At 56.8% G+C, this 24,361-nt stretch overlaps 1 protein-coding gene across 2 annotated transcripts; it reads left to right on the top strand.

The window, feature by feature from the left end:
• Positions 1-777: 777 nt before the first annotated feature.
• Positions 778-20,486, top strand: TTC5 (tetratricopeptide repeat domain 5). 2 transcript variants are annotated; one of them, XM_025439025.3, is made up of 10 exons: positions 778-876; positions 6,682-6,814; positions 8,660-8,871; positions 9,283-9,433; positions 10,407-10,498; positions 12,583-12,639; positions 13,157-13,303; positions 13,486-13,700; positions 17,467-17,611; positions 19,985-20,486. In XM_025439025.3, exons 1-10 carry the CDS (start codon positions 829-831, stop codon positions 20,102-20,104), a joined length of 1,320 nt encoding a protein of 439 aa, XP_025294810.1. In that variant the 5' UTR covers positions 778-828; the 3' UTR covers positions 20,105-20,486. The 2 variants fall into 2 exon arrangements, 1 of the variants encoding a protein (XP_025294810.1); XR_004805443.2 differs by lacking the exon at positions 19,985-20,486 and having other exon boundaries at positions 13,486-13,797; positions 17,467-17,602.
• Positions 20,487-24,361: the final 3,875 nt, after the last annotated feature.

Genomic DNA, 24,361 nt, shown 5'->3' with positions numbered 1-24,361 from the left:
ATCCCAAGTGTAGCAGATTTATCAGGATCCTGTGAATTACCATTTATACTGTTGTCAGGCAGCTCCATAGTTGCCAATTTATCCAGTAAGTCCATTTGCTCCTCGCTCACTGAGAAACTCTGTGTAGAGAACCCTGTCAGGGACTAATGGGCTTAAATTATGTGAAATTAGGGCCTTTGTCCTCTGTAGAATTCATTGTCTACTATCCATGTTTTTCCTCGATGAGGCCTTGGATTTGGCTGTTTTCCCTCAAGAATCCTATTTCCTCTAGGGCCTTACAGATGTAATCCCTGTGCATGATGGATAAATGGCGAGTTGTCTAGAAAGGACATTTATGCCTTTTCACAATAAATAGCGTATTTATGTTATAACCGTATAGAGTGATCCTATAAGAAATCCGGTGTTTTCTTGCAGTCGGAAGTCATCCCTTGGGTCTGGCAAATGCATAATCAGTCCATATGCATGTTTTTTGATTCAAGAAGGGGTTTGCCGAACTAGGGGTGGTGGAAGGGAAGGAGGGTGGGGGGTGGGGGTGACTGGGTGACGGGCACTGAGGGGGCCACTTGATGGGATGAGCACTGGGTGTTATTCTGTATGTTGGTAAATTGAACACCAATAAAAAAGAAATTTATTAAAAAAAAAAGAAAAAAGAAGGGGTTTGCATAGCTGACCCCGCCCCGCCCCGCCCCGCCCCGCCCCGCCCCGCCCCGCTCCGGGCTCCGGGCTCCCGGACCGCCGGCTGCAGCGGGGCCTCCGGGCCGCCAGGGGGCACGGTGCTCGCGGACGGGCCCGTCTCTGTGGTCGCGGCGGGCGGGCGGCGGGGACGCGATGGCCGAGCAGGACGCGGGCGGGCGGCGGGGCCTGGAGGCGCTGCAGGTGGGCCGGGCGGGGAGGGGACGGCGGCGGTGCAGGGGGAGGAGGGAGGGAGGGGAGGCAGGGAGCCCCGCTGCCCGGGTCACCCGGCTCTTGGGGACCCTCCGCCCCAGGGTCACTCGGCTCCTGGGGGCCCCCCCTCCCCCCGGGTCACCCGGCTCCTGGGGACCCCCCCGCCACTCCCCGGGTCACCCGGCTCGTGGGGACCCCCCGCCCCTCCCCGGGTCACCCGGCTCCTGGGGACCCCCTGCCCCTCCCCGGGTCACCCGGCTCCTGGGGACCCCCCGCCCCTCCCCGGGTCAGCCGGCTCGTGGGGACCCCCCGCCCCTCCCCGGGTCACCCGGCTCGTGGGGACCCCCCGCCCCTCCCCGGGTCACCCGGCTCCTGGGGACCCCCTGCCCCTCCCCGGGTCACCCGGCTCCTGGGGACCCCCCGCCCCTCCCCGGGTCAGCCGGCTCGTGGGGACCCCCCGCCCCTCCCCGGGTCACCTGGCTCCTGGGGACCCCCCCGCCACTCCCCGGGTCACCCGGCTCGTGGGGACCCCCCGCCCCTCCCCGGGTCACCCGGCTCCTGGGGACCCCCTGCCCCTCCCCGGGTCACCCGGCTCGTGGGGACCCCCCGCCCCTCCCCGGGTCAGCCGGCTCGTGGGGACCCCCCGCCCCTCCCCGGGTCACCCGGCTCCTGGGGAGCCCCCGCCCCTCCCCGGGTCACCCGGCTCGTGGGGACCCCCCGCCCCTCCCCGGGTCACCCGGCTCCTGGGGACCCCCCGCCCCTCCCCGGGTCACCCGGCTCGTGGGGAGCCCCCGCCCCTCCCCGGGTCACCCGGCTCCTGGGGACCCCCCCGCCCCTCCCCGGGTCACCCGGCTCGTGGGGACCCCCCGCCCCTCCCCGGGTCACCCGGCTCGTGGGGACCCCCCGCCCCTCCCCGGGTCACCCGGCTCCTGGGGACCCCCTGCCCCTCCCCGGGTCACCCGGCTCCTGGGGACCCCCCGCCCCTCCCCGGGTCAGCCGGCTCGTGGGGACCCCCCGCCCCTCCCCGGGTCACCCGGCTCGTGGGGACCCCCCGCCCCTCCCCGGGTCACCCGGCTCCTGGGGACCCCCTGCCCCTCCCCGGGTCACCCGGCTCCTGGGGACCCCCCGCCCCTCCCCGGGTCAGCCGGCTCGTGGGGACCCCCCGCCCCTCCCCGGGTCACCTGGCTCCTGGGGACCCCCCCGCCACTCCCCGGGTCACCCGGCTCGTGGGGACCCCCCGCCCCTCCCCGGGTCACCCGGCTCCTGGGGACCCCCTGCCCCTCCCCGGGTCACCCGGCTCGTGGGGACCCCCCGCCCCTCCCCGGGTCAGCCGGCTCGTGGGGACCCTCCGCCCCAGGGTCACTCGGCTCCTGGGGGCCCCCCCTCCCCCCGGGTCACCCGGCTCCTGGGGACCCCCCCGCCACTCCCCGGGTCACCCGGCTCGTGGGGACCCCCCGCCCCTCCCCGGGTCACCCGGCTCCTGGGGACCCCCTGCCCCTCCCCGGGTCACCCGGCTCCTGGGGACCCCCCGCCCCTCCCCGGGTCAGCCGGCTCGTGGGGACCCCCCGCCCCTCCCCGGGTCACCCGGCTCGTGGGGACCCCCCGCCCCTCCCCGGGTCACCCGGCTCCTGGGGACCCCCTGCCCCTCCCCGGGTCACCCGGCTCCTGGGGACCCCCCGCCCCTCCCCGGGTCAGCCGGCTCGTGGGGACCCCCCGCCCCTCCCCGGGTCACCTGGCTCCTGGGGACCCCCCCGCCACTCCCCGGGTCACCCGGCTCGTGGGGACCCCCCGCCCCTCCCCGGGTCACCCGGCTCCTGGGGACCCCCTGCCCCTCCCCGGGTCACCCGGCTCGTGGGGACCCCCCGCCCCTCCCCGGGTCAGCCGGCTCGTGGGGACCCCCCGCCCCTCCCCGGGTCACCCGGCTCCTGGGGAGCCCCCGCCCCTCCCCGGGTCACCCGGCTCGTGGGGACCCCCCGCCCCTCCCCGGGTCACCCGGCTCCTGGGGACCCCCCGCCCCTCCCCGGGTCACCCGGCTCGTGGGGAGCCCCCGCCCCTCCCCGGGTCACCCGGCTCCTGGGGACCCCCCCGCCCCTCCCCGGGTCACCCGGCTCGTGGGGACCCCCCGCCCCTCCCCGGGTCACCCGGCTCGTGGGGACCCCCCGCCCCTCCCCGGGTCACCCGGCTCCTGGGGACCCCCTGCCCCTCCCCGGGTCACCCGGCTCCTGGGGACCCCCCGCCCCTCCCCGGGTCAGCCGGCTCGTGGGGACCCCCCGCCCCTCCCCGGGTCACCCGGCTCCTGGGGAGCCCCCGCCCCTCCCCGGGTCACCCGGCTCGTGGGGACCCCCCGCCCCTCCCCGGGTCACCCGGCTCATGGGGAGCCCCCGCCCCTCCCCGGGTCACCCGGCTCCTGGGGACCCCCCCGCCCTCCCCGGGTCACCCGGCTCGTGGGGACCCCCCGCCCCTCCCCGGGTCACCTGGCTCCTGGGGACCCCCCCGCCCCTCCCCGGGTCACCCGGCTCGTGGGGACCCCCCGCCCCTCCCCGGGTCACCCGGCTCCTGGGGACCCCCCGCCCCTCCCCGGGTCAGCCGGCTCGTGGGGACCCCCCGCCCCTCCCCGGGTCACCCGGCTCGTGGGGAGCCCCCTGCCCCTCCCCGGGTCACCCGGCTCCTGGGGAGCCCCCGCCCCTCCCCGGGTCACCCGGCTCGTGGGGACCCCCCGCCCCTCCCCGGGTCACCCGGCTCGTGGGGAGCCCCCGCCCCTCCCCGGGTCACCCGGCTCCTGGGGACCCCCCCGCCCCTCCCCGGGTCACCCGGCTCCTGGGGACCCCCCGCCCCTCCCCGGGTCACCCGGCTCCTGGGGAGCCCCCGCCCCTCCCCGGGTCACCCGGCTCGTGGGGAGCCCCCTGCCCCTCCCCGGGTCACCCGGCTCCTGGGGACCCTCCGCCCCTCCCCGGGTCAGCCGGCTCGTGGGGACCCCCCGCCCCTCCCCGGGTCACCCGGCTCCTGGGGACCCCCCGCCCCTCCCCGGGTCACCCGGCTCGTGGGGACCCCCCGCCCCTCCCCGGGTCACCCGGCTCCTGGGGACCCCCCCGCCACTCCCCGGGTCACCCGGCTCCTGGGGACCCCCCTCCGCCCTCCCCGGGTCACCCGGCTCCTGGGGACCCCCCGCCCCTCCCCGGGTCAGCCGGCTCCTGGGGACCCCCCGCCCCTCCCCGGGTCACCCGGTTCGTGGGGACCCCCCCCCCATGCCCTCCCCGGGTCTCCCGGCTGCTGGGGACCCCCCGCTGCCCTGGGTCACTTGGTTCACTAGCGGGTACAGGACGCTGTTGGCCCCTGACTTTGTCCTGCTCCTTCTCGGGGTTGTTTCCCCCTGGGCTCGCCGATCCGGGCGCCGCGGGTCCGGGTGTGCAGCAGCTGTCGCCGCGGGGTCCTCCTTCCCACGGGCGTCCCCGTTCCCACGGGGGCCACCTCCTCGCCCTGCTCCCCCGCCGTGGGCAGCTCGATGACCGAGTGCCCCGCCGTAGCCCGGTCACTGCCCTCAGGACTCTCCGGGTTTGGTTCTTGTCCTCGGCCCCCGCGTGGGGGGTGATGCGGGGCGGCCCCCGCCCTGTTCCCGGTTGGCGGCTCCCGTGGGACTTGGCAGGTGGGCGCTGCCTGGGTGCCCGCCCTTCACCTTCTGCCCAGGACCAAGATTGTCCTTAAACCTCAGAAACTCAGTTCCGTGTGTTCTAGGACAGCCCAGAATGTAGTTTTTATTTTATTTTTTTTACTGTTGTGGGTATTTGTCACCTCCCTACCCGTGTGGGGCTCCGACCCCGTGCCCCAGGCCCTGGCCTGCAGCGACCTCACACCGGCCGGCTGGCACCTGCCTGGAGCTTAGGGCGCTGAGGCCTGCGCAGGGAGACACCTGTCTGTCTCTTGAACGTGTTCAAAGAACAACACCCTTAGAGCGTGGCCTGCATTTCTCCTCCAGTTGACCCGGATTTCCTTAATGTCGTTCCCCAGGCCAGGCCGGGGAAGCGAGTCGCAGGCCCGGTCTGTGTTACAAACACTGTGTGTTTGTGTGTGAACGTGTAGAACAAGGGCTGCGGACGCCCTCCGCGGGGTTCTCCCTGCCACGTGGGGTGACGAGGAGGAGTTTTAGCTCTGTGGGTTCACGCGCGCCTGTTTGAATTTTAGCAACTTATGTTGATTTTTTCCACGAGACAAGAATGTTCACTGCAGCAAAACAAAGCCACACAATTTCACGCATATTTGCTTTCACGGCGGGAAAACAGGCTGTGAGACCCCCTAGAATCCCCAACATGCAACCAAGCTGATTGGGGGGCACCAGGTGCGTCCCCCCAGACCTGCCTTCCTGGGCCCATCTGTGCTATGTGGGCTCGGCAGGGGGTGCGGGCGTCTTGGGGGGCAGGCAGGGTGCTGCAGGGACCCAGCAGCGGGGAGGAGGACGCGGACCTTGCTGGTCCGTGGGACTGGCGCTACGTTCGGATTTCGTGGTCGTTTTAGGGCAGAAGGAGTGTAATAAAAGAGTGTTTCTCTCAGCGTGTTTTAGGGACCGTTTTCCCCGCAGTCATCTGGGGCGCTTGGCAAGGGTGTCTGAGTTCTGCTGACGCTTCTGAAGTCAGAATCTGCAGCCTGAGGCCGGACAGTAATACCCCGGAGCCACCTTGGTGCTACAGGGGGTTCTGCTCGGCCTTTTCCTCCAGGTGGGGTCTGAAGTTAAGGGCACCAAAGTCTAGGTGAGGACAGGGAGGGAGGCCCGAGGGCAGCCCCCCCGGGCAGGTGGGCCGAGCGTGCTGGGTCTGGGGGCACAGGGAAGACCAGTGCCTTGGCTGCTGAAGAAGGGAGGTGCCAGGTGGGGTTTGGGGCTGCCTGCAGGGTGCCAGGTCGGATCCTACAGTCTTCAGGCTGCGATAGGAGGTAGACCTTTGCCGGCCTGGGGATCGGAGAGCGTGGGCCGTGGTGAACACCTTGGTAGGGTCATTGTGTCTAAGGGCGGGGAATGGGGGGGTAGAAACAAAGCGAGAGGCCCCTGCAGCGGTGGGACCAGAAACGAGGCTGATTTGGTCCATCACGGCCTGGGGGCGGGGTGGGGGCTGCGGACGTAGTTAGGATGACACGCAATTGTGTTACATATTTTTGCCGCTGTCCATTTTAGGAGAGAATAGATAATGGAAAGGCTTTGACTGGTGCACAGGAGGGCTCGGACACAGGTATTTAAAATAGGAAATGGAGCATTTACTTGGGACGAAGGCAAGAGAGCCAACAGATGACAAAAACAAAATAAAAAAACCACGAGTGTTTAAGGAAACGATCCTGTAAGGACACCAAGGTTCTCAAACTTAAATTGGTCCCTGCTGCGGAAAGCAGTGGCTCTCCGCGTTTTCATGACCACAAAGTACCAGCACAGGCAAAACTGGGAGTAAGATTGTTTTTGTTAGCACGTCTGGGTTTAAGGGTGAATTTCAAGGTTTGGTGCTCTGGGGACCAGGAACCTAGGGTTATCTTAATGACGTTTCATCTCAAGTTGCAAAGCGTCTGTCCCCTGGCGTGTGGGCTGCCGAGGGGTGTAGTCCTGCTGGAGGCCCTGCTGGCGCCCGGACGGGAGGAGCTGTGGCCGCGGGGCAGGGGTGGGCGCTGGGACCCGGCCACTTCCTTTATGACCCGTGGCGTCCGTCCGTCCTGGGGTAGGGGTCAGGTTGGCTTGCTAGGCGGGAGCCGCAGGGCTAGCCCACTCTGCCCCGGGCCGGCTGCTCTCCTCCTACGGCACCGGCACCGTTCCTACTCTCCTAGGACCTGGTGGATCAGCTGTATTCCTTTCGAGAGTGCTACTTCGAGACCCACGGTGTCGAGGATGCTGGAAGGAAGCAACGGGACGTGCGGGAGGAGATGGAGAAGACCCTGCAGCGGATGGAGGAAGTCGTGGGTATGAGGGGCAAGGAGCCCGTGACCCCTGCCCTTCGCCAAAACGCAGGAGTTTGCTCTTTTTCTGTGGACCCTCTGGTTTCTCACTCGTGGGAAACTCTGCCGTGGAGGCTCAGCAGAGCGCATCCTCCGAGCGCCCCTGTGGCCGGCTGCCTTTGGGTCCTCCAACGACATTGCCTGAAGTTTGATGACAGCAATGGCATGAAATAACATACCTGTTGCTTAAACTATTCTTTTTTTTTTTTTAAGATTTACTTATTTAAGATGGGGAGAGAGAGAGCGCTCGTGAGAGCAGGGTAGGGGCCAAGGGAGAAGGAGAAGGGGAGCAGACTCCCCCCGGGCTGAGCGTGGAGCCTCCCTCGAGGCTCCGTGTCCAGGCTCCAGGATCATGGCCTGAACTGACACCAAGAGTGGGATGGACTCTCAATTGACGGAGCCACCCAGATGCCTCCAAACTGTTCTTCTTCTTTTTTTTTTTTTTTAAAAGATTTTATTTATTTGAGAGAGAGAGAAAGAGAGAGCACGAGCAGGGTGGGTGGCGGCAGAGGGAAGAGCCGGCTCCACGCTGAGCAGGGAGCCTGACGTGGGGCTTGACCCCAGGACCCCGGGATCGTGACCGGAGCTGGAGGCATATGCTCGGCCATCTGAGCGCCCCCCAGGCGCCCCCTAAGCTGTTCTTCTTAGCTGACCTTTTTTCCTCCAAGTTCTTTTACTTCAAATTCATGTATGTACCGATCATGCTATTAAATTTCTAAATGTCACCTCCTGCGTGGAGTCTTCCCTGGTGCCTGCCTTGCTGCTCACGTTATTCGGAGATTCCTGCTACTGACTGGTTGTAGTCTGCGCACCCTAACTCGGTGCTCCAGTCTCCACCGTCTGACCATTTTTGTCCGTATTTCCCTCCCCCCCCCGGCCACTGCTCACAGAAGAGCTGTAAGTGAGGCCTATCAGGCTGGGTGTCCGTTCTCCCTTGAGCGTGCCGCATGGCTTTCAGCCTCGCTGTCTTTGTGTACATCATTTTCTTAACCAGAGGGTCTTGTCTTTTCTCCTTTTCACTTTTTAAAAATTTTTATTTATTTTATTTATTTATTTTTTCATTATTTTTTCACTTTTTTTTAAAAAACATTTTTTAAAAGATTTATCTTTTTTTTTGAGAGAGAGCAAGCACAGGGGTTAGAGGAGGAGCAGAGGGAGAGGGAGAGAGAGAATCCCAAGTGGACTCTCTGATGAGCGTGGAGTGTGATGTGGGGCTTGATCTCACGGCCCTGAGGCCATGACCTGAGCTGAAATCAGGACTTGGACGCTTACCCGACGGAGCCGTCCAGATGCCCCTCCTTTTCGCTCTTTATTATTTTTTTTTAATTTTTTTTTTTTAATTTTTATTTATTCATGATAGTTACAGAGAGAGAGAGAGGCAGAGACACAGGCAGAGGGAGAAGCAGGCTCCAGCACCGGGAGCCCGATGTGGGATTCGATCCCGGTCTCCAGGATCGCGCCCTGGGCCAAAGGCAGGTGCCAAACCGCTGCGCCACCCAGGGATCCCCTTTTCGCTCTTTAAAGCCCGTTCGCTGGGTGCATTCATTGGGTATTTCATGGTTGTTTTAATTTTGCGCAATTATGCCCTGTCCTCTCCCCTAGACTGTAGGCCCCTCCAAGGCAGGGAGAGTGCTCCAGTCGCCACCCCGTTGCCTACCGTGGGAGGGGCCTGCGGATGGTAGGCGTTCAGTGAGTTCTTTGTTCCCAGGGTTTTCTTCCGCTGTTTCACTCCTAGGGCTGACCTGAGGTGGCTTCTTGAGAGGAAGTGTTCTGGTCTTCCCAACCTCCTCTGCCTTCCCCTTCCTCTTAGGTTCTGTCCAGGGCAAGGCACAGGTGCTGATGCTGACTGGGAAGGCACTGAATGTGACTCCTGACTACAGCCCGAAGGCTGAGGAGCTTCTGTCAAAGGCTGTGAAGCTGGAACCCAAGCTGGTGGAAGCCTGGAACCAGCTGGGTGAGGTGTACTGGAAGAAAGGGGATATTGCGGCCGCCCACACCTGCTTCTCGGGAGCCCTCACCCACGTGAGCCGTCTACTACCGCTCGGGAAGCACAGATGGGAAGGCTGAGACTCCTCTGGTTCCGTGACTTTCCCCAGGATACGCATCCCAGAACAGAACTGTACTGGAACCGGGAGAACGGAATCAGAGGGGAGGGGGAGAGGGGGGCGGACCTGCTGCTGAGGAAAACAGGGACGGGCCCGAGGAAGGAAGAAGACGATGGCATCAGGTTCAGGGATAGAGGAGAATCAACCAAATTAATACAATTCATAAATACAAATTAACAACCAAGCTGATCCTTGTAGACGGGGGCCGAACATGTAGAGATGACTGTAAGAACCAAGATGAAAAATTGGATTTGCAAGGTTACGATAGGAAAGATCTGGAAAGGGGAAATAGAGTCAGGAGGGTTGAGTATGACTTCTGCATTTGCAGTGCAAGAACAAAGTGTCGCTTCAGAACCTGTCCATGGTGCTGCGCCAGCTGCGGGCCGACACCGGAGACGAACATTCTCGGCACGTAATGGACAGCGTCCGCCAGGCCAAGTTGGCTGTGCAGATGGACGTCCACGACGGCCGCTCCTGGTGTGAGTGCTCCCAAAGGCTCTCCAGCAGGTTTCTGGAGCAGTGGTGCTCAGCACGGCTACGCGCCACACTTGTCTGGAGCCCAGCTGTAGAGTCTGTCCTGAGGGTCAGGCCCGGGCACCTTAGTCTTGAGGAGGCGTGGAAGGGGTTTGGATGAACCACTGTTCTAGGGGGTCTTGGATCTTTTCCTCCAAGAGACGATGCTTGTGCTTCCACATCGGCTGGGCAGGGCCGTTGTGCGGCGTGCCCAGGACTCTGCTCTGGGTCTGCGTCTGTCCCTTGGGCCCGTGGCATTTGGAAGCTGCTAAATCTGGTGTTATCGGGGGGTCTTGCAGCTGCGGGGCCTTTCGAATAGACTGTTCAGGGTGACCCAGGGAGGTTGTATCTTGAGCCTGGCCTCCGGGATGACTCACCAGCGTGTTCCCAGGGGGCACTGAGGGGGGCAGGATGGCTAGCGTGGGTGGCAGCTGCGGGCTCCCGGGCCCCGGGGACAGGGACGGCCAGGGGGATGTTGTCCCCCTGTGGGTTCGGTAGTGCTGGTTGGGTAGTGTGTCCTGGGCGGCGGCCTTGTGAAGAGCAGGTGCTCCACATACTTGGGAGCAGTCCTTTTGCCCCTTCCCCCTATTGGCAGGATTGGGGAGTTTTGTTGGATGCGTGCTGTGGGACTTGGTTAAGCTTCTGGGGGTGAATCTCACGGTGCTGTGGGGCCTCCTCATGCCGGGGACTCCCCGACTTGTCCATGCTGGGCCTCCAGCTCGTGGGGGATTATAGTTCAGCTCTTCCTGCCTTGGCCCCGGGTCCCGTGGCTCGTGACTTGCAGCCCTGCGGAGCCAGAAGTCGCTGTTTGCCTGGACATGGGTACATCCTATGGCCCTAGAGGACAGGGACGGGAAATGTTGCCGAGTTTTCAGTCTGTCGGGATGCAGTGGCGGCTCCAAGCCCCTGCCCACCGGAAGCCCTTTGCTTCTCTTTCAGATATCCTGGGGAATGCGTATCTTTCTCTCTACTTCAACACGGGCCAGAACCCCAAGATCTCCCAGCAGGCCCTCAGCGCCTACGCCCAAGCAGTAAGTACTGTGGCCACGACGGAGGCCAGAGTGTCCGTCAGTGTTGTGCGTGGCCCTTCAAGCAGCACGGACCATGGTTGGCGGCCTCCGCCGTGTGCAGGGGCGACTTGTTTCCCCCAATAACCGCAGTGTTAGGCACCACCTGCAAGGTAGAGGGGTCTTCGAGCTATCCAGTCTCCTGTGGGCGCTCCTGACCGAGTCATGGAGCCCGTCCCCACATGTCCATCTCTCGTCATGGGAAAAGAGTCCACGTTAAAATAACGTCTGTTAATATTTGTGTACGTTTTTAAAGAAAAACGAAAGCTCTGATGCTTATGTATAAATTAAGTGCTTATCCCATGAGATACTGTGGCTCTGGATTTTTCCATAGGCTAAAATCGGAGACAGTGGGAACACCCAGCTGGCTCGGTGGGTAGAGCTCGCGACTCTTTTTTTTTTTTTTTTTAATTTATTTATTTATTCAGAGAGACACAGAGAGAGGCAGAGACACAGGAGGAGGGAGAAGCAGGCTCCATGCAGGGAGCCCGACTTGGGACTCGATCCTGGGACTCCAGGATCCCGCCCTGGGCCAAAGGCAGGCACCAAACTGCTGAGCCACCCAGGGATTCCCCGCTCCCCCCCCCCTTTTTTAAAGATTTTATGAGCATGCGACTCTTGATCTCAGCATTGTGAATTCGAGCCCCATGTTGGCTGTAGAGGTTGATTCAAAAGAAAATCTTTAAAATAGAAAACAGCATATAGTCCATCGGACATCATCTCGTCAGGATTAATCCACTGGAGCTCCTGCTTTGCTTGGGCCTTCAGGCCGTTTTTCCATCAGTAACTGCTTACGTGGGAGATTTCCTTCAGGCTGGAGTTCCTGATGCCTCGTTGTAAGAAAGTTCCTCTTGGCCTCGGAGCAGTTTTTATTTGGGCCTCGCATTCACCTTTCTTCTCTTGACATAGAGAGCTGCTTCTTAACCACTACTTACTTTGTTCGGTGTGCAGAATGAAGAACGCAGCTGCCTTATATTTATGTTTGTCGTTTAGGGACTGACTTTTTTTTTTTTTTCCAATCAGGGAATTTGAAGGCAGAGGAATTATAGTTTAGTCTAATTTTTTACTTTGGTGGATGTTTATGTTTAAAAAAATAGTAACAGTGCACTCTTTAAAATTTTTATATTTGGCTCCCACCAAATTGTTGCTTTTGACTCGTAATTTCTTCACCCAAACCTGCATCTTTTTAAAGATTTTATTTATTTATTTATTTATTTATTTATTTATTTATTTATTTATTTATTTATGATAGAGAGAGAGAGAGAGGCAGAGACACAGGCAGAGGGGGAAGCAGGCTCCACACAGGGAGCCCGACACGGGACTCGATCCCGGGACCCTGGGGTCCCACCCTGGGCTGAAGGCAGGTGCTAAACCGCTGAGCCACCTGGGCTGCCCCAAACCTGCATTTTTAAACATATTTGAACCAACCATTTAAACCATTTTAATCCATGTTGTATGTACTTTTGTAATGTGCTAGGCAATGAACATAATTAGAAAAGGAAAATGAGCGTAGCCAGGGACCTGGCAGCTTGTTCATGGCACATCGGTCTCCTCTTCATGCTGTTTGGCCACCCATTTATTTAAATTCCAGAATCAGAATTTGACTTTCAGTGGGTGTTTGAAGGGGGCTTGAATGTACCTGTATATGAGCCGGGCTCATGGGCAGAGGAAATGTATTGGAGGACATTTCTAGCCTTCCTCATTTTTACCATTCTCTCACCATTAAAACTTTTTCTTTTTTTTTTTCTTTTTTTTTTATTAAAATGCTTTTATACTTTTATCTCTGTACTGTTGCACGGAGAAATGATTATCATATGTCAGAGTTTTATGCACACACGGAACCCTTATTACCTCCTGGAGGCGTCAGGGGCTGAGTAACCCCACTCAGGCAGGTACTGTGTAATGGGGGCGGGGGGCAGGGGTACAGCTAGCATTTTGACAGTGACGGAACCTGCGTTTTCCAGGGGGCAGAGGCCTGGGCCATGTTGGGCACAGCCATCCCAGAGAGTGAGGCGCCATCCACTGATCGTCTCTTTCTCCCACGATAGGAGAAGGTTGACCGGACAGCTTGCAGCAATCCTGACCTTCATCTGAACCGGGCAACGGTAAGACCTGTGGGCGGGTGGCCGTCTGTCTGACAGTCCAGCGGGTGACACGTGGGCCTAGCCTGGCCAATACCGGCGTATTCCTTTGCCCGAGGACAGCCGGGTTGTTTCGAGGAAGACCTGGCTATTTGACTTTGGGATCTGATGGAGTCTCTGGTGGGAAAGGAGAAGGGGCCGAGGAGGTGGGAGGGCACGCAGAGGGTGGAGGAACGGCTTAGAAGACTTTTCTGAAACGTTCATTATAAGTATAAAAATAGAGTGACACGGCCCATGCGGCGTGGCTTGTACAGGATTTGGGAGTGAGCTTCTGTGAAATGACCCCATCTTTGGGGTTTGTGATCTCCTTAGGCAGGATGAGGGGGGAAAGCATCACTGTTTCTTCAGGTTGGTCACCATGGAATGGGAAGGGAAACAGTTTATTTCTGCAGGTTCCTGGCCCGTGGCGCCATTACTGCCCCGGCAGAGTTTGGGTTAAATACACACGTAATCAGGAGCTTTTCGGTTACTTCTTATGCAGTTACATAAGTACGAAGAGAACTATGGGGAGGCCCTGGAGGGCTTCTCTCGGGCTGCAGCACTGGACCCTGGCTGGCCAGAGCCCCGGCAGCGGGAGCAGCAGCTGCTGGAGTTCCTCAGTAGACTGACCAGCCTCCTGGAGAGCAAGGTAACGCCGTCGGAGGGCAGGGTCCTGGTTTTATTCTCTCGGGGGTGCATGAAGTAGAATCAAGTAGGCTTCGGCAGTGGTGATGCTGTCCAGGGATGCGGGCAGGCGGGAGGAGGAGTAGACCCTCAGCGAGACGGACTAGTCTTAGCTTCCTACTTTTCCTTTCTTTTTCTCTTTTGCAGGGAAAGGTGAAGACCAAAAAGTTGCAGAGCATGCTGGGAAGCTTGCGCCCGGCCCACCTGGGCCCCTGTGCTGATGGGCGCTACCAGTCGGCCTCTGGGCAGAAGCTGAGCCTGGAGCTCAAGCCGCTGAGCGCGCTGCAGCCGGGAGTGAACAGCGGAGCCGTGGTCCTGGGGAAGGTGGTGTTCAGCCTCACCACGGAGGAGAAGGTCCCCTTGTGAGTCCCCCCGCCTTTCCTCTTTGTCATTCTTGGAGCTAACCCATCTCACTTCCTGCCCTTTCTCTGCCGCCGAGGACGTGCTCAGGGGTCGCAGGTGAGTGAGCTCTCCCCGCCGTGGCTCCCCTGAGCAGGTGTGGTCCGGGCGATGCCCCACCGTCTGCTTTGCCGTCTGCTTTGCCGTCTGCTTTGTCTTCTGGAGCTCGGTGCTCGGGTTCCTGCATCACAGCTGCAGTCGGACAGGCATGTGGAAAGTTACGGAATTCTGAAATTATCCTGCCTCTTTGTGATTTCATGATGACAGAATTTGGAGGAGAATGAATTTTCAGTCCTGTTTGGATTTAGGTGTGCCGAGGGAGTTCTGGAAGGTTGGCTTTGAGTCAGAGTTTAAGACCTGAGGGGAGATTGTCTTAGATGTTATTCAACAAATATTTATCGAGTGTCTGCTCTCTGTATGGTAGGGAGTGTAATACAGAGGATCCGGGTGAAGGTGCTCACAGTCTAGCGGAGGAAATGAGTCAAGATCATTTACTTAGAAAATTTCTTTTTTAAAGATTTTGTCTATTTATTTTTATTTTTTAGTGTTTTAAAGATTTTATTTATTCACACACAGAGAGAGGCAGAGACCCAGGCAGGGGGAAAGCAGGCTCCACGCAGGGAGCCCGATGCGGGACTCGATCCTGGAACCCCGGGGTCACGCCCTGAGCCAAAGGCAGACGCTCAGCTGCTGAGCCCCCCAGGCGTCCCAAGATTTGTTTGATTTTAATTTATATTAATTTAATTAATTTAACCACGCGGTGCAGGGCTTGAAACCACAGCCCTGAGATCATGAGTTGTGCTCTCAACCTCCTGAGCCACCCAGGCACCCCTTGTTCAGGAAATTTTTTAACTCTTGAGAAATTAGGGTTTGGTCCATGCTGTCACCCCCTGTCCTCACTCACCTCCTAAAGCCTCGCTGACTGGTTTCCTTTTTCTGTTTTCTACTGAGGTGGTTTTTCCTAGCATTGCCGCATCTGCTCCTGTGGCTTCCGCCGCGTGGCTCCAGAACGCTCGGACCTGTCCCTCACTGTGCTCTTTCATATCCCTTCTACCTCATCCAAACTGAAATACTTCCCATTAGATGCCTGAGCTCTCTGCGTGGCATTCTCTAGAGACCTAGGAATTGGAGAACAAGAGGATAGTTGAGAAAAGTTCGGTTACCTAGAGCAGACCGTAGCCCTAAGAAGAAGAAAAGGAGATGTAGACAGAGGTGGGGGCCTTGAGAACAAATATTTTGTCGCTCCTTGGTTTCTCTTTTTCTTAAATTCTCACTGTTAGGTTCCAGGAGGACTCTGTTTTTGTTCCTTTGCTCTTTTCTCTTTCTCAGGACGGCAAATGGGTGCCAACTTTTACCACTTGGTAGTGGCTGCCCAACGTACCGTGTAGGAGGATTCTGAGGCCTCGATCGGATTCTCCAGGAGAATGCTGGGCTTGTTTGGGGCGTTGGTTGGGGATTCGGGTGTGCCAAAGGATGGCATGAGCACCAGTTCTTCACCGTCTCACGTACGGTCATCTCTTGGTGATGTTACACAACTGAAGGCTTTGGCGGCCTCCGCTGTGCCCACAGGCGTATCTGCAGTCCGGGGCTCATCTCTAAGTTCTAGGTTTCTGTGTCCAACTACCTCTGGGCTCCAGTCAGAAATCTCTAACTCAGTATCGTCAAAATTACTTGCTTCCCCTTTCTTTTTTAAAGATTTTATTTATTTATTCATCAGAGAGAGAGAGAGGCAGAGACCCAGGCAGAGGGAGAAGCAGGCTCCATGCAGGGAGCCTGATGTGGGACTCGAACCCGGGTCTCCAGGATCATGCCCTGGGCTGAAGGCGGCGCTAAACTGCTAAGCCACCTGGGCCACCCTTGCTTCCTCTTTCTCTCCAAACTGTTTGTCCTCCCTGATTTCCTTGTCAGTTGGTGGTAGCTCGTCTGCTCAGTCCCCTAACAGAGGCTTCTGGAAGTCGTTCTGCAAGTCTCCTTTCTCCTGCATTGTGACGCTCACCCAGTTCAGCACTTGTTTTGTGCGCGCCTCTTTTCTGTCTCTACAGATTCAGTCTCGCACCTCATTGCTTCTGCAGACACATCTTCCAGCTCCCTGGTTTCTGCCCAGTGCTCCACGGTGCAGAGCAACGTCTGCTGGACGCAGAGCTGACCACTGCCATTCCTTACGTAAAATCCCTCCCTTACTACTACCGTGCTTGCTTTTAGGATAAAGTTGGAACTCATGCAGAGCCCTTCGTACTCTGCTCCCTGCCTGCCTCCTTCCATTCTCCTCTTTTACTTTCCCACTTGAGCCTCTTGGCCTAATTTTTTAGGTTTCAGAACAGCTATTTTCATGCCTCCATACCTTTACACACAGTTCGTGTCTGTCTGGATAATTCTTTGGCTGCTTCTTGATATAGCTCATGTTCCCCGCCCTCCTGCCCCCTAGCATTTTAGTATAAAAATTTTCAAGCATATAATACAATTGGAAAAATTTTGCGGTGAACATCTTTGTACCCAACCACCTATATTCTGCTAATATTTTACTGTGCTGGTTTGTCACGTATCTGTCTGTCCCTTAATTCATCCATTGATCCATCTTATTTTTGGTGCAGTGCTGAAGAAATTGCAGAGATCAGTATCTTTCCTGTGAATACTTTAGCATGTAGTCTTTAACTAGAGCTTGATTTGTTTAGTTTTCTTTTACATAAAATTTATATAGAATGAAATACATGAACCTTAGTGTATATTTGCTAAGGTTTTTTTTTTTTAAGATTTTATTTATTTATTCATGAGAGACAGAGAGGGAGAGAGGCAGAGACACAGGCAGGGGGAGAAGCAGTCTCCATGCAGGGAGCCCGATGCGGGACTCGATGCTGGGTCCCCAGGATCACGCCCTGGGCTGAAGGCAGCGCTAAACCGCTGAGTCCCCCAGGGATCCCCTATATTTGCCAAGTTTTGACTAGTACATAGCCCGTGTGAGTGACCTAAACACCCGTCAAGACAGAGAACATGAATTACCAGCACCTCGGAAAGTTCTCTTGTGCCCCCCCCCCCCCCCCCCGGTTAATCCCTGTCCACATTCCCCCGGAGGTTTTTTATTCCCACTGAGGATTAGTTTTCCTTTCGTAACCCGGATAAATTTTCATCCTTTACCATTCAGTTTGAGGGGCTCCTCAAGGCGCCTCCGTGCCTTCTAGTTTTGGACATTTCTCCTCTGGGTTCCCGTGGTCTCAGCTTCGGCCCCACTGAACTCAGCACAGGGGAAAAGCTGTTCTGGAGCCTCTCACACTTGTGACCATTGAGGGGTCAGACTCCTACTGGACTGTGAGCTCACTCGTAGTGGATCACTGTTGACTTGCTGAGCACGGAGCTTGATGCACGATAGGTACTCGTGTGAGGGCTGGACGGTTGTGGCGGTGATGTGGATGGACCAGGAATAACGTTGCAGCTACAGCATTTGGGGCGGGCTCATCACCAACACCTGCCGAGTGGTCGCGGTGAACACATGTCTCCAGTTTGTGGCAAAGTGACCGGCGGGTCTGGTGCATCTGTGCTTTACCAGAGATGCTGTCCGTGTAAGGAGTGAGGACGCAGACACGCACCGTGCGTGACGGTGCCTGCCGCAAGCTCACTAAGCAACCGAGAAAGCTTCTGTTCGTTTCGTTGGTATTTTAAAACCACTGTCTTTGCTCTTCTCTCCTGCCCGCTGTCCTCCCCACCCCTCCTGGCCCTCCTTCCTCCCCCTGGCAGCACGTTCGGCCTGGTGGACTCCGATGGACCGTGCTGTGCCGTGATGGTGTACAACATGGTGCAGAGCTGGGGAGTGCTCATTGGGGACTCTGTCGCCATCCCTGAGCCCAGCCTCCGGCTTCACCGAATCCAGCACAAAGGAAAAGTGAGTGACGGTCAGGATTTTCTCGTAGCTCGTAGGCTCTGAAAGCGGGACCAATTTATGTCTTTTAGCAAATATGCAAAGTGATACATGAACACACATGTGTGTATACACAATACACAGATCTATGATGTGCATACACTTTTTTTTTTTTTTTTTTTTTTTTACTAAAAAGGGAAACTACTGTTAAAAAGAATTTTAAAAATGGACCGGACAGAGAAAGACAAATGTTGTATGATATCAGTTCTATATGGAATCTAGTAAGGCTGGACTCATGAGAACAGGGAATGGAATAGTGGTCGCCAGGGGTTGGGGGGAGGTTGTTCAGGTTGCAGACTTGCGGTGACTGGACAGACACACCTGGAGAGCTACCGTACAGGACAGCAGTCACAACAGGACGGTCCTGCGTACTTTAGTCGCCAATGGGCTAGATCCTAACTGTTGCCAGCAACAGTCCTCCGACCTGGTGGACGTGCTCACTGACACCTGGTGCTCGTCTCCTTCCAGTGGAGATGCGAAGTACACAAGCACGTTGCACACCTCGAACTTACACAGCGTCAGATGCCGGTTCTCGTAATAAAAAAAAAAATTTTTTTTTAAATGGGCTGAAATACCTTCCCTCAGATGCTGTCACTCTTAGCAGCTCCTTATGGATGCCCCCAGTCTTTATTCTGCAACTTTTGCAACTTTGTGGCTTTTTTTTTTTTTTTTGCAACTTTGTTTTGAATTGACACACACTCCGGTGGTGATGAAGGTGACGACGATGGCTCATGTTTATAGAACACGACCACGGGACGCTGTGCCGATAGCTTTTGTGGCCCATGCGGGCTCATGTCATAGTCCCGGAAACCTCGTAAGAGGAGCTGTCGGTCCACTCGTTCGTCGTGTCCATCAGGGGTTGGCAGGTAGCGGCCTGGTGGCCAAACCCGGCTCCCTGCCTATCCTGTGTGGCCGGCGAGACAAGTGTGTCCGTATTTTTAAACGAAAACAGTTGGAGGAGTGATGATAGTTGGTGAAGCCTGCACGTTACAGCAGATTTGAACGTCAGCGTCCACAAGCGAACTCCTTCGGGAGCATAGCCGGGCTCCCACGGCTGCTTCCCGGGCCACGGCGTCGGAGGGCACGAGTCCTTGGTGGCGGCCGCAGGACCCCAGGGCCTACGGGAGACAGTTTGCTGCCCCTGGATCTAGGCCGTCTCTACACTCTCCCTGTTGTAGAGGCATCCAGCTCCAGAGCGGGCACCTGTCCAAATCTGGGATGATTTACTTCCGTGAACTTCTGAGGTGTTCAGGCTCCAGAGGGCGCAGGGGCTGGGCCTCCGGTGCTGCCGCCTGGTCCTGGGAGGCCGTGCCTCCCCCTAGAGGTGTGTGCCGCAGCTTGCCTGAGTCATCTCAGCTCAGGGGAGAAGCCTCTGAAACGTCGGGTGCTGCTTTCACGTGAAGAACACAGCATCACCGCTCTCTTGCTTTGGTTTCTTGATTATATTTGAAGTTGACTAGTTTATCATATGTTTATTGGCTATTTATATTCCTTATATAAGGAATTCTCTCATTCTCTCCCAGCTTGGATCCTGGCTTTAGGGTCACTCCAGACCCTTATATAAATTGGCTTTTTTTTTTTTTTTTTTTTTGTCACTGCCTGTGTTCCTGGTAGGATGTTAAAAAAATTTGATTTATGAGGCCTCTTTAATTCATGCCTTCACACTCCCAGGAGTGGGACAATATGCTTTGGATGGAGATCTTTTACCGTGTTTTATTACTTTATGACTTCAAGTGATAAAACTTCATAACTAAAGTCATAAAACTTGAAGTCCTAGAACTTCATGACTTAAAGCACATTTGAAGTGCTAGAGGGAGATTTCTGTTATCAGAATGTCTGCACTGTGCCTTCTCTGTCTTCCTTCTCATACGAGAAGAGAAGTGGCTTGAATTTACGTCTGGCGCATTAGTGTCGGGCCTTGGGGACACTTGGACTGAGCGGCCTCGTGGTGGCCGCGTGTCTGGTCTTGGGGTCAGGGCCTCATTATTGGGTGGCCCTGGGGGTCCCGCCACCCTGGCTGAGCCAGCGGGTGCCCCGTGTCCCTGGCTTCCGCTGCGGAGAAACGCTGGGGACGGGCCCACGGTGTGGAGGCCGGGGCACCCGAGGGTCGGGCTGTGCCGGGCCCGCCTTTTTTCAGACAATTGTCCCGTTCTCGTGGAATCACTGGCTCCCCTCCCATTCCCCCCCCCCCCCCCCCCCCCCCCGCCGCAGACGTTTCCTTCCGAAGCTGGGAAGTGTGGGGAGTCCCATCCCTCTGCTGCCTTTGCCCTGTTGAGGGGTGCTGGGGGGCCGGGCCGGGGGGCCCGAGGTGGACCTCCGTGTGCTTGTCTCCCACAGGACTTCTCCTTTGCCAGCGTCCGCGTGGAGACCCCCGTGCTGCTCGTGGTGAACGGGAAGCCTCAGGGCCCCAGCAGTCAGGCCGCGGCCACCGTGGCATCACGGCCGCAGTGCGAGTGACCGGCCTGGACGTGGCTGCGAGGACGGGCCTGAGCAGCTCGGCCGGCCGCAGCACCCCAGGGACCCCGCTGGCGGGGTGCTCGAGGCCCCCAGCCTATGCCCGCCTCTGCTGCCGCCTCCTGTGCCCCCCACGGTTCAGGCAAGGAGTGGTGTCGGCGGAGCGTGGGGGTCCCTCCGGGACCGAGGCCCGGGCCCCTGTTCTTGCCTCCTTCCCGGGCTCCTGTGTATATATCATTTCAGTATTTATTGCTGAGGGAGGGGACTTAATTTTTTAATGGCTTGTGTATTTTTTTTTTTTTTTGCAATTTTTGTTTTTAAACTTTATGTCCTTCCCCTTCTTTGGGGCTGGAAGAGAATTAAATTCATTTGGAGAAAAAAAAAATACCGTGTCGTTTGGCTTCATTCTCTCCCAGCTTGGATCCTGGCTTTAGGGTCACTCCAGGCCCCTGGAGTCATCTCCCCGCACCCTGCTTCTTTCTTTCCTTACATGAAACAGTTCACTTCGGTCCCAGTTACAAGGATTCTGGCAACAGGCAGCCCAGGGCAGGAACAGCGACCCCACAGAGTCGCCGGGAAGCAGTTACCCAGCATCTCCTCCTCCTGTCTTCCCTGCAGGCGGCCCTCGTCACGGTGCCAGATACCATCAGTGGTGTCCCAGTGGCGTCCCGGGCTGAGAGACCTCGGAGCTACGTGCTCAGTCCCTTCAGATTATAATGGTGACTTTTTTTTTTAAAGATTATATTTATCTATTCATGAGAGATACAGACAGAGAGAGAGGCAGAGACCCAGGCAGAGGGAGAATCAGGCTCCATGCAGGGAGCCCGACGTGGGACTCGATCCCAGGACCCCAGGGTCACGCCCTGGGCTGAAGGCGGCACTAAACCGCCGAGCCACCCAGGGATCCCCTATAGTGGTAACATATAGGGGAATCTATAGAAACTATGTAATAGTTTCTCTCTCTCTTTTTTTTTTTTTAAGATTTATTTATTTGAGAGAGAATGCAGACCCACGTGAGTGGGGGTAGGATGGGGGAGAGAACCTGGAAGCAGACTCTCTGCCGAGTGTAGAGCGTGACTGGGGATCATGACCTGGGTTTCATGACCGAAACCACGAGTCGGGTGCCTAACTGACTGAGACCCTGGGGCCCCCGTAATAGTTTCCTTTAATGTTCGTATGGAAGAATAGAAAAACGTGAAGGAGGATTAATGCCCAGCTGGATGGCTGTAACCAGAGAGTACGTTCGTGGATACAGATAAATCTGGAAGAGGTCCGGTGATCTGCCTTAGGTCTCTCTACTTGTCTGGTCCTGTTGAACTCTCTCTCTCTCTCTTTTTTTTTTTTAAAGATTTATTTATTAGGGCAGCCCGGGTGGCTCAGCAGTTGAGCGCCGCCTTCAGCCCAGGGCCTGATCCTGGAGACCTGGGATCGAGTCCCACATCGGGCTCCCTGCATGGAGCCTGCTTCTGCTTCTGCCTCCCTCTCTCTCTGTGTCTCTTACTAATAAGTAAATAAATCTTAAAAAAAAAAAAGAGAGAGATTATTTATTTATTTATTTATTTATTTATTTATTTATTTATTTTAGAGAAACCTTGTGCAGCGAGCAGGGGAGGGGCAGAGGAGGAGGGAGAGGGACAAGCAGATTCCCTGCTGAGGGAGGAGCCCAGCGCAGGGTTCGGTCTCACATCCGACCTCCCGACCGGAGTCGGAATCAAGAGTTGGAGACTTAACTGGTGGAGCCATGCAGGCACCTTGGTCCTGCCAGACTCTTGATCCGTCGCTTGAACATCATTGGTGACTTATTCATTTTATGAAGATTATAAAGCACAGAGGTCAGAGAATGATGATAAAATAAGCTAAATGGACAACAACACGAAGGAAGTTTCAAGGGCTGGATCCAAGAGAAAAGCTTGAAGGCCATTGTTTTAGTTCCCGAGGGCCAACTTTCTAGGTGTATCTTAAGCATCGCGTGTGAAACGTTCCTGGGAATTCTAATAAAGTTCGTATGAGTAGTTGTTAACGACATAGTTGCAAAAACACTTTTTCTACCATCCCAACGTGGCTAGTAACCAGGGAAGGTTTTATTTATTTTTTATTTTTCTATTTTTCCACTTGAACGTAGTCATTTATTACCTGACCAGATTACAAAAATAATCATGGTAGATACCTGAGTTCATCCTTCTAATAAGCCTATTGATCTGGTGGGAAGGAGGTGTTAATGCAGCGTCAGTCTGCCCACACGTGGAGCTTTGTGCATGACTCGGTGTTGATTTTGAGGCCTACAGTCACCGAAGGGCAACGAGGAGCTTGGAGGCGCCTTGAGAAGTGGTTGCGAGCAATGGGGAGGAAGCGGGGGGTGATGTGCGCCTTAGGGTCAGAAGAGAGATGAGACCAGTCACCGTTCCCCCATCACTCAAATCCGTAGGGCCGGACAGCAGGGAAATGGCCCATAGGTGGTGGATGGGGCACCCACATGGGGTGCATTGGTCGGAGAGGGGCCCCACATGGGGCGACCCTTGGGTGGAAGCTGGGGCCACAGGTGCTGAAAGCATTCACCTGGGGCAGAAAAAAGAGAGAAGCTTTTGGAGGCACCGCCAGAGAGCAGCAGGCAGGACACCGAGGTGCGCCCCGACCACGCGTGGGAGCGGGCGCTGTGGTAGTCGGGATGTTCCCTTGTCTGGTGACGGTGCCGGCTGAGGTAGCCCACCGGGCAGGGCCTGTGGAGGTTTGGAGGTGCCCCCAGGGCCTGCGTGGGGGCCGCTGCGGCCTTTCCTGCCTTCCCCGGCAGCGGCCTAAAGACCTCTACGGTGGGGTGAAGCGGGACTTCAGAGATTCACGATGAAGCACACGTACACGTGAGCACGCACACGTGTGTACAGTTCACGGGATGCCTGTGGGCATGTGCCCCTGGCTTAAAAACTGGGGTGTCACCGGTGTCTTAGAAGCCCTGGTCCTCTCGGGGAGCTCATTGTACGGTAATGCCACTTAGACCATCCTTCTGCCCCAGGATGCCTGGGTTCTGGGTTCCCTTCTGCAAGCAGGACAGTGTTAATATCCTGCCCTGAATGGCAAGTGTGAGGGTTCCCTTAGTAGCCGCGGTTCTAAAAGACTGGTCCCTCACCAACAACATCATCTGGAACTGCATTTTAATTCTTTTACTTTTTAGATTTTTAAAAAAGATTTTATTTACTTATTCATGAGAGAGAGAGAGGCAGAGACCCAGGCAGAGGGAGAAGCAGGCTCCATGCAGGGAGCCTGACGCGGGATTCGATCCCAGGACCCCAGGGTCACGCCCTGGGCCGAAGGCAGGTGCTCAACTGCTGAACCACCTGGGCATCTCTTTTTTTTTTTTTTTTTTTTTTTCAGAGAGAATGCACGAGAAGGGGGGGCAGAGGAGGAAGGGGCAGAGGGAGAGAATCTTAAGCAGGTTTCACCTTGAGCCCGGAGCCTGTGTCAGGGCTCAACTTACTGCCCTGAGATGACTACCTGGGCCAAAACCAAGCATCAGGTGCTTAAATGATTGAGCCACCCAGGTGCCCTGGGAGCCTCTTTTAATTCCAAAAACATTTTTTTATTTATTTTTATTTTTTAATTTTTTTTAGGTTGGAGAGTGCTTTAATGGGGAGCGCTCCTGGGCGAGGTTCCATGACTCGGAGAGGTGGCCAGCCAGAGTCAGGGAAGTCGCCCAAAAACATTTTTTAAAAAGATTTTATTTATTTATTTATTTGAGAGAGAGGGAGGGAGAGCTTGAGCAGCGGGGAGAGGGAGAAGCTGGCTGCCCGCTGAGCAGAGAGCTCCACGTGGGGCTCTGTCTCGGGGCTGGGATCATCACCTGAGTGACGGCAGATGCTCAACCAGCCGAGTCACCCAGGCGCCCCTTTTAGTGCAAATTCTTAGGCCCCAATCCCTGAATTAGACGCTCAGGGTCAGAGTCCGATAACCCATGTTTAAGGAACCGTCTCAGGAATTCCGCCGCATGTAGCGCGTGAGAAGCGGTGCCGCAGCATTAGCACAGCAGCGCACACAGGGTGGAAACATGCTCAACTTTTTTTGAGAAATACCAAGCATTTCCAGGGTGACTATTCCGATTTATGCGTCTACGAGACTCAGCGGGTGTGTCTCCCTGGTCCTCCTTACTCTCCTCTATGTCTTATTGTTTAGGGTCACAAATAGAGGAGGCTTCAACGATGCCCCCTGTGGCCCTAGGCTGCATTTCTCTATTAATGGGCTTGAGCCTCTTCTCACATGTTTATGAACTAA

The sequence above is a fragment of the Canis lupus genome, chromosome 15, assembly GCF_003254725.2.
Source record: "Canis lupus dingo isolate Sandy chromosome 15, ASM325472v2, whole genome shotgun sequence".
Classification (NCBI taxonomy): domain Eukaryota; kingdom Metazoa; phylum Chordata; class Mammalia; order Carnivora; family Canidae; genus Canis; species Canis lupus.
The sequence above is the reverse complement of the archived record's forward strand: the minus strand, read 5'-3'. Positions and strand labels throughout refer to the sequence as shown.

Bases quoted from the DNA above. Each gene is read 5' to 3' on its own strand.
- TTC5 (XM_025439025.3), top strand. From the start codon at position 829: ATGGCCGAGCAGGACGCGGGCGGGCGGCGGGGCCTGGAGGCGCTGCAG. The intron at 10,499-12,582 runs GTAAGTACTGTG...CTCCCACGATAG, and splicing joins TCAGCGCCTACGCCCAAGCA to GAGAAGGTTGACCGGACAGC. The intron at 12,640-13,156 runs GTAAGACCTGTG...CTTCTTATGCAG, and splicing joins TTCATCTGAACCGGGCAACG to TTACATAAGTACGAAGAGAA.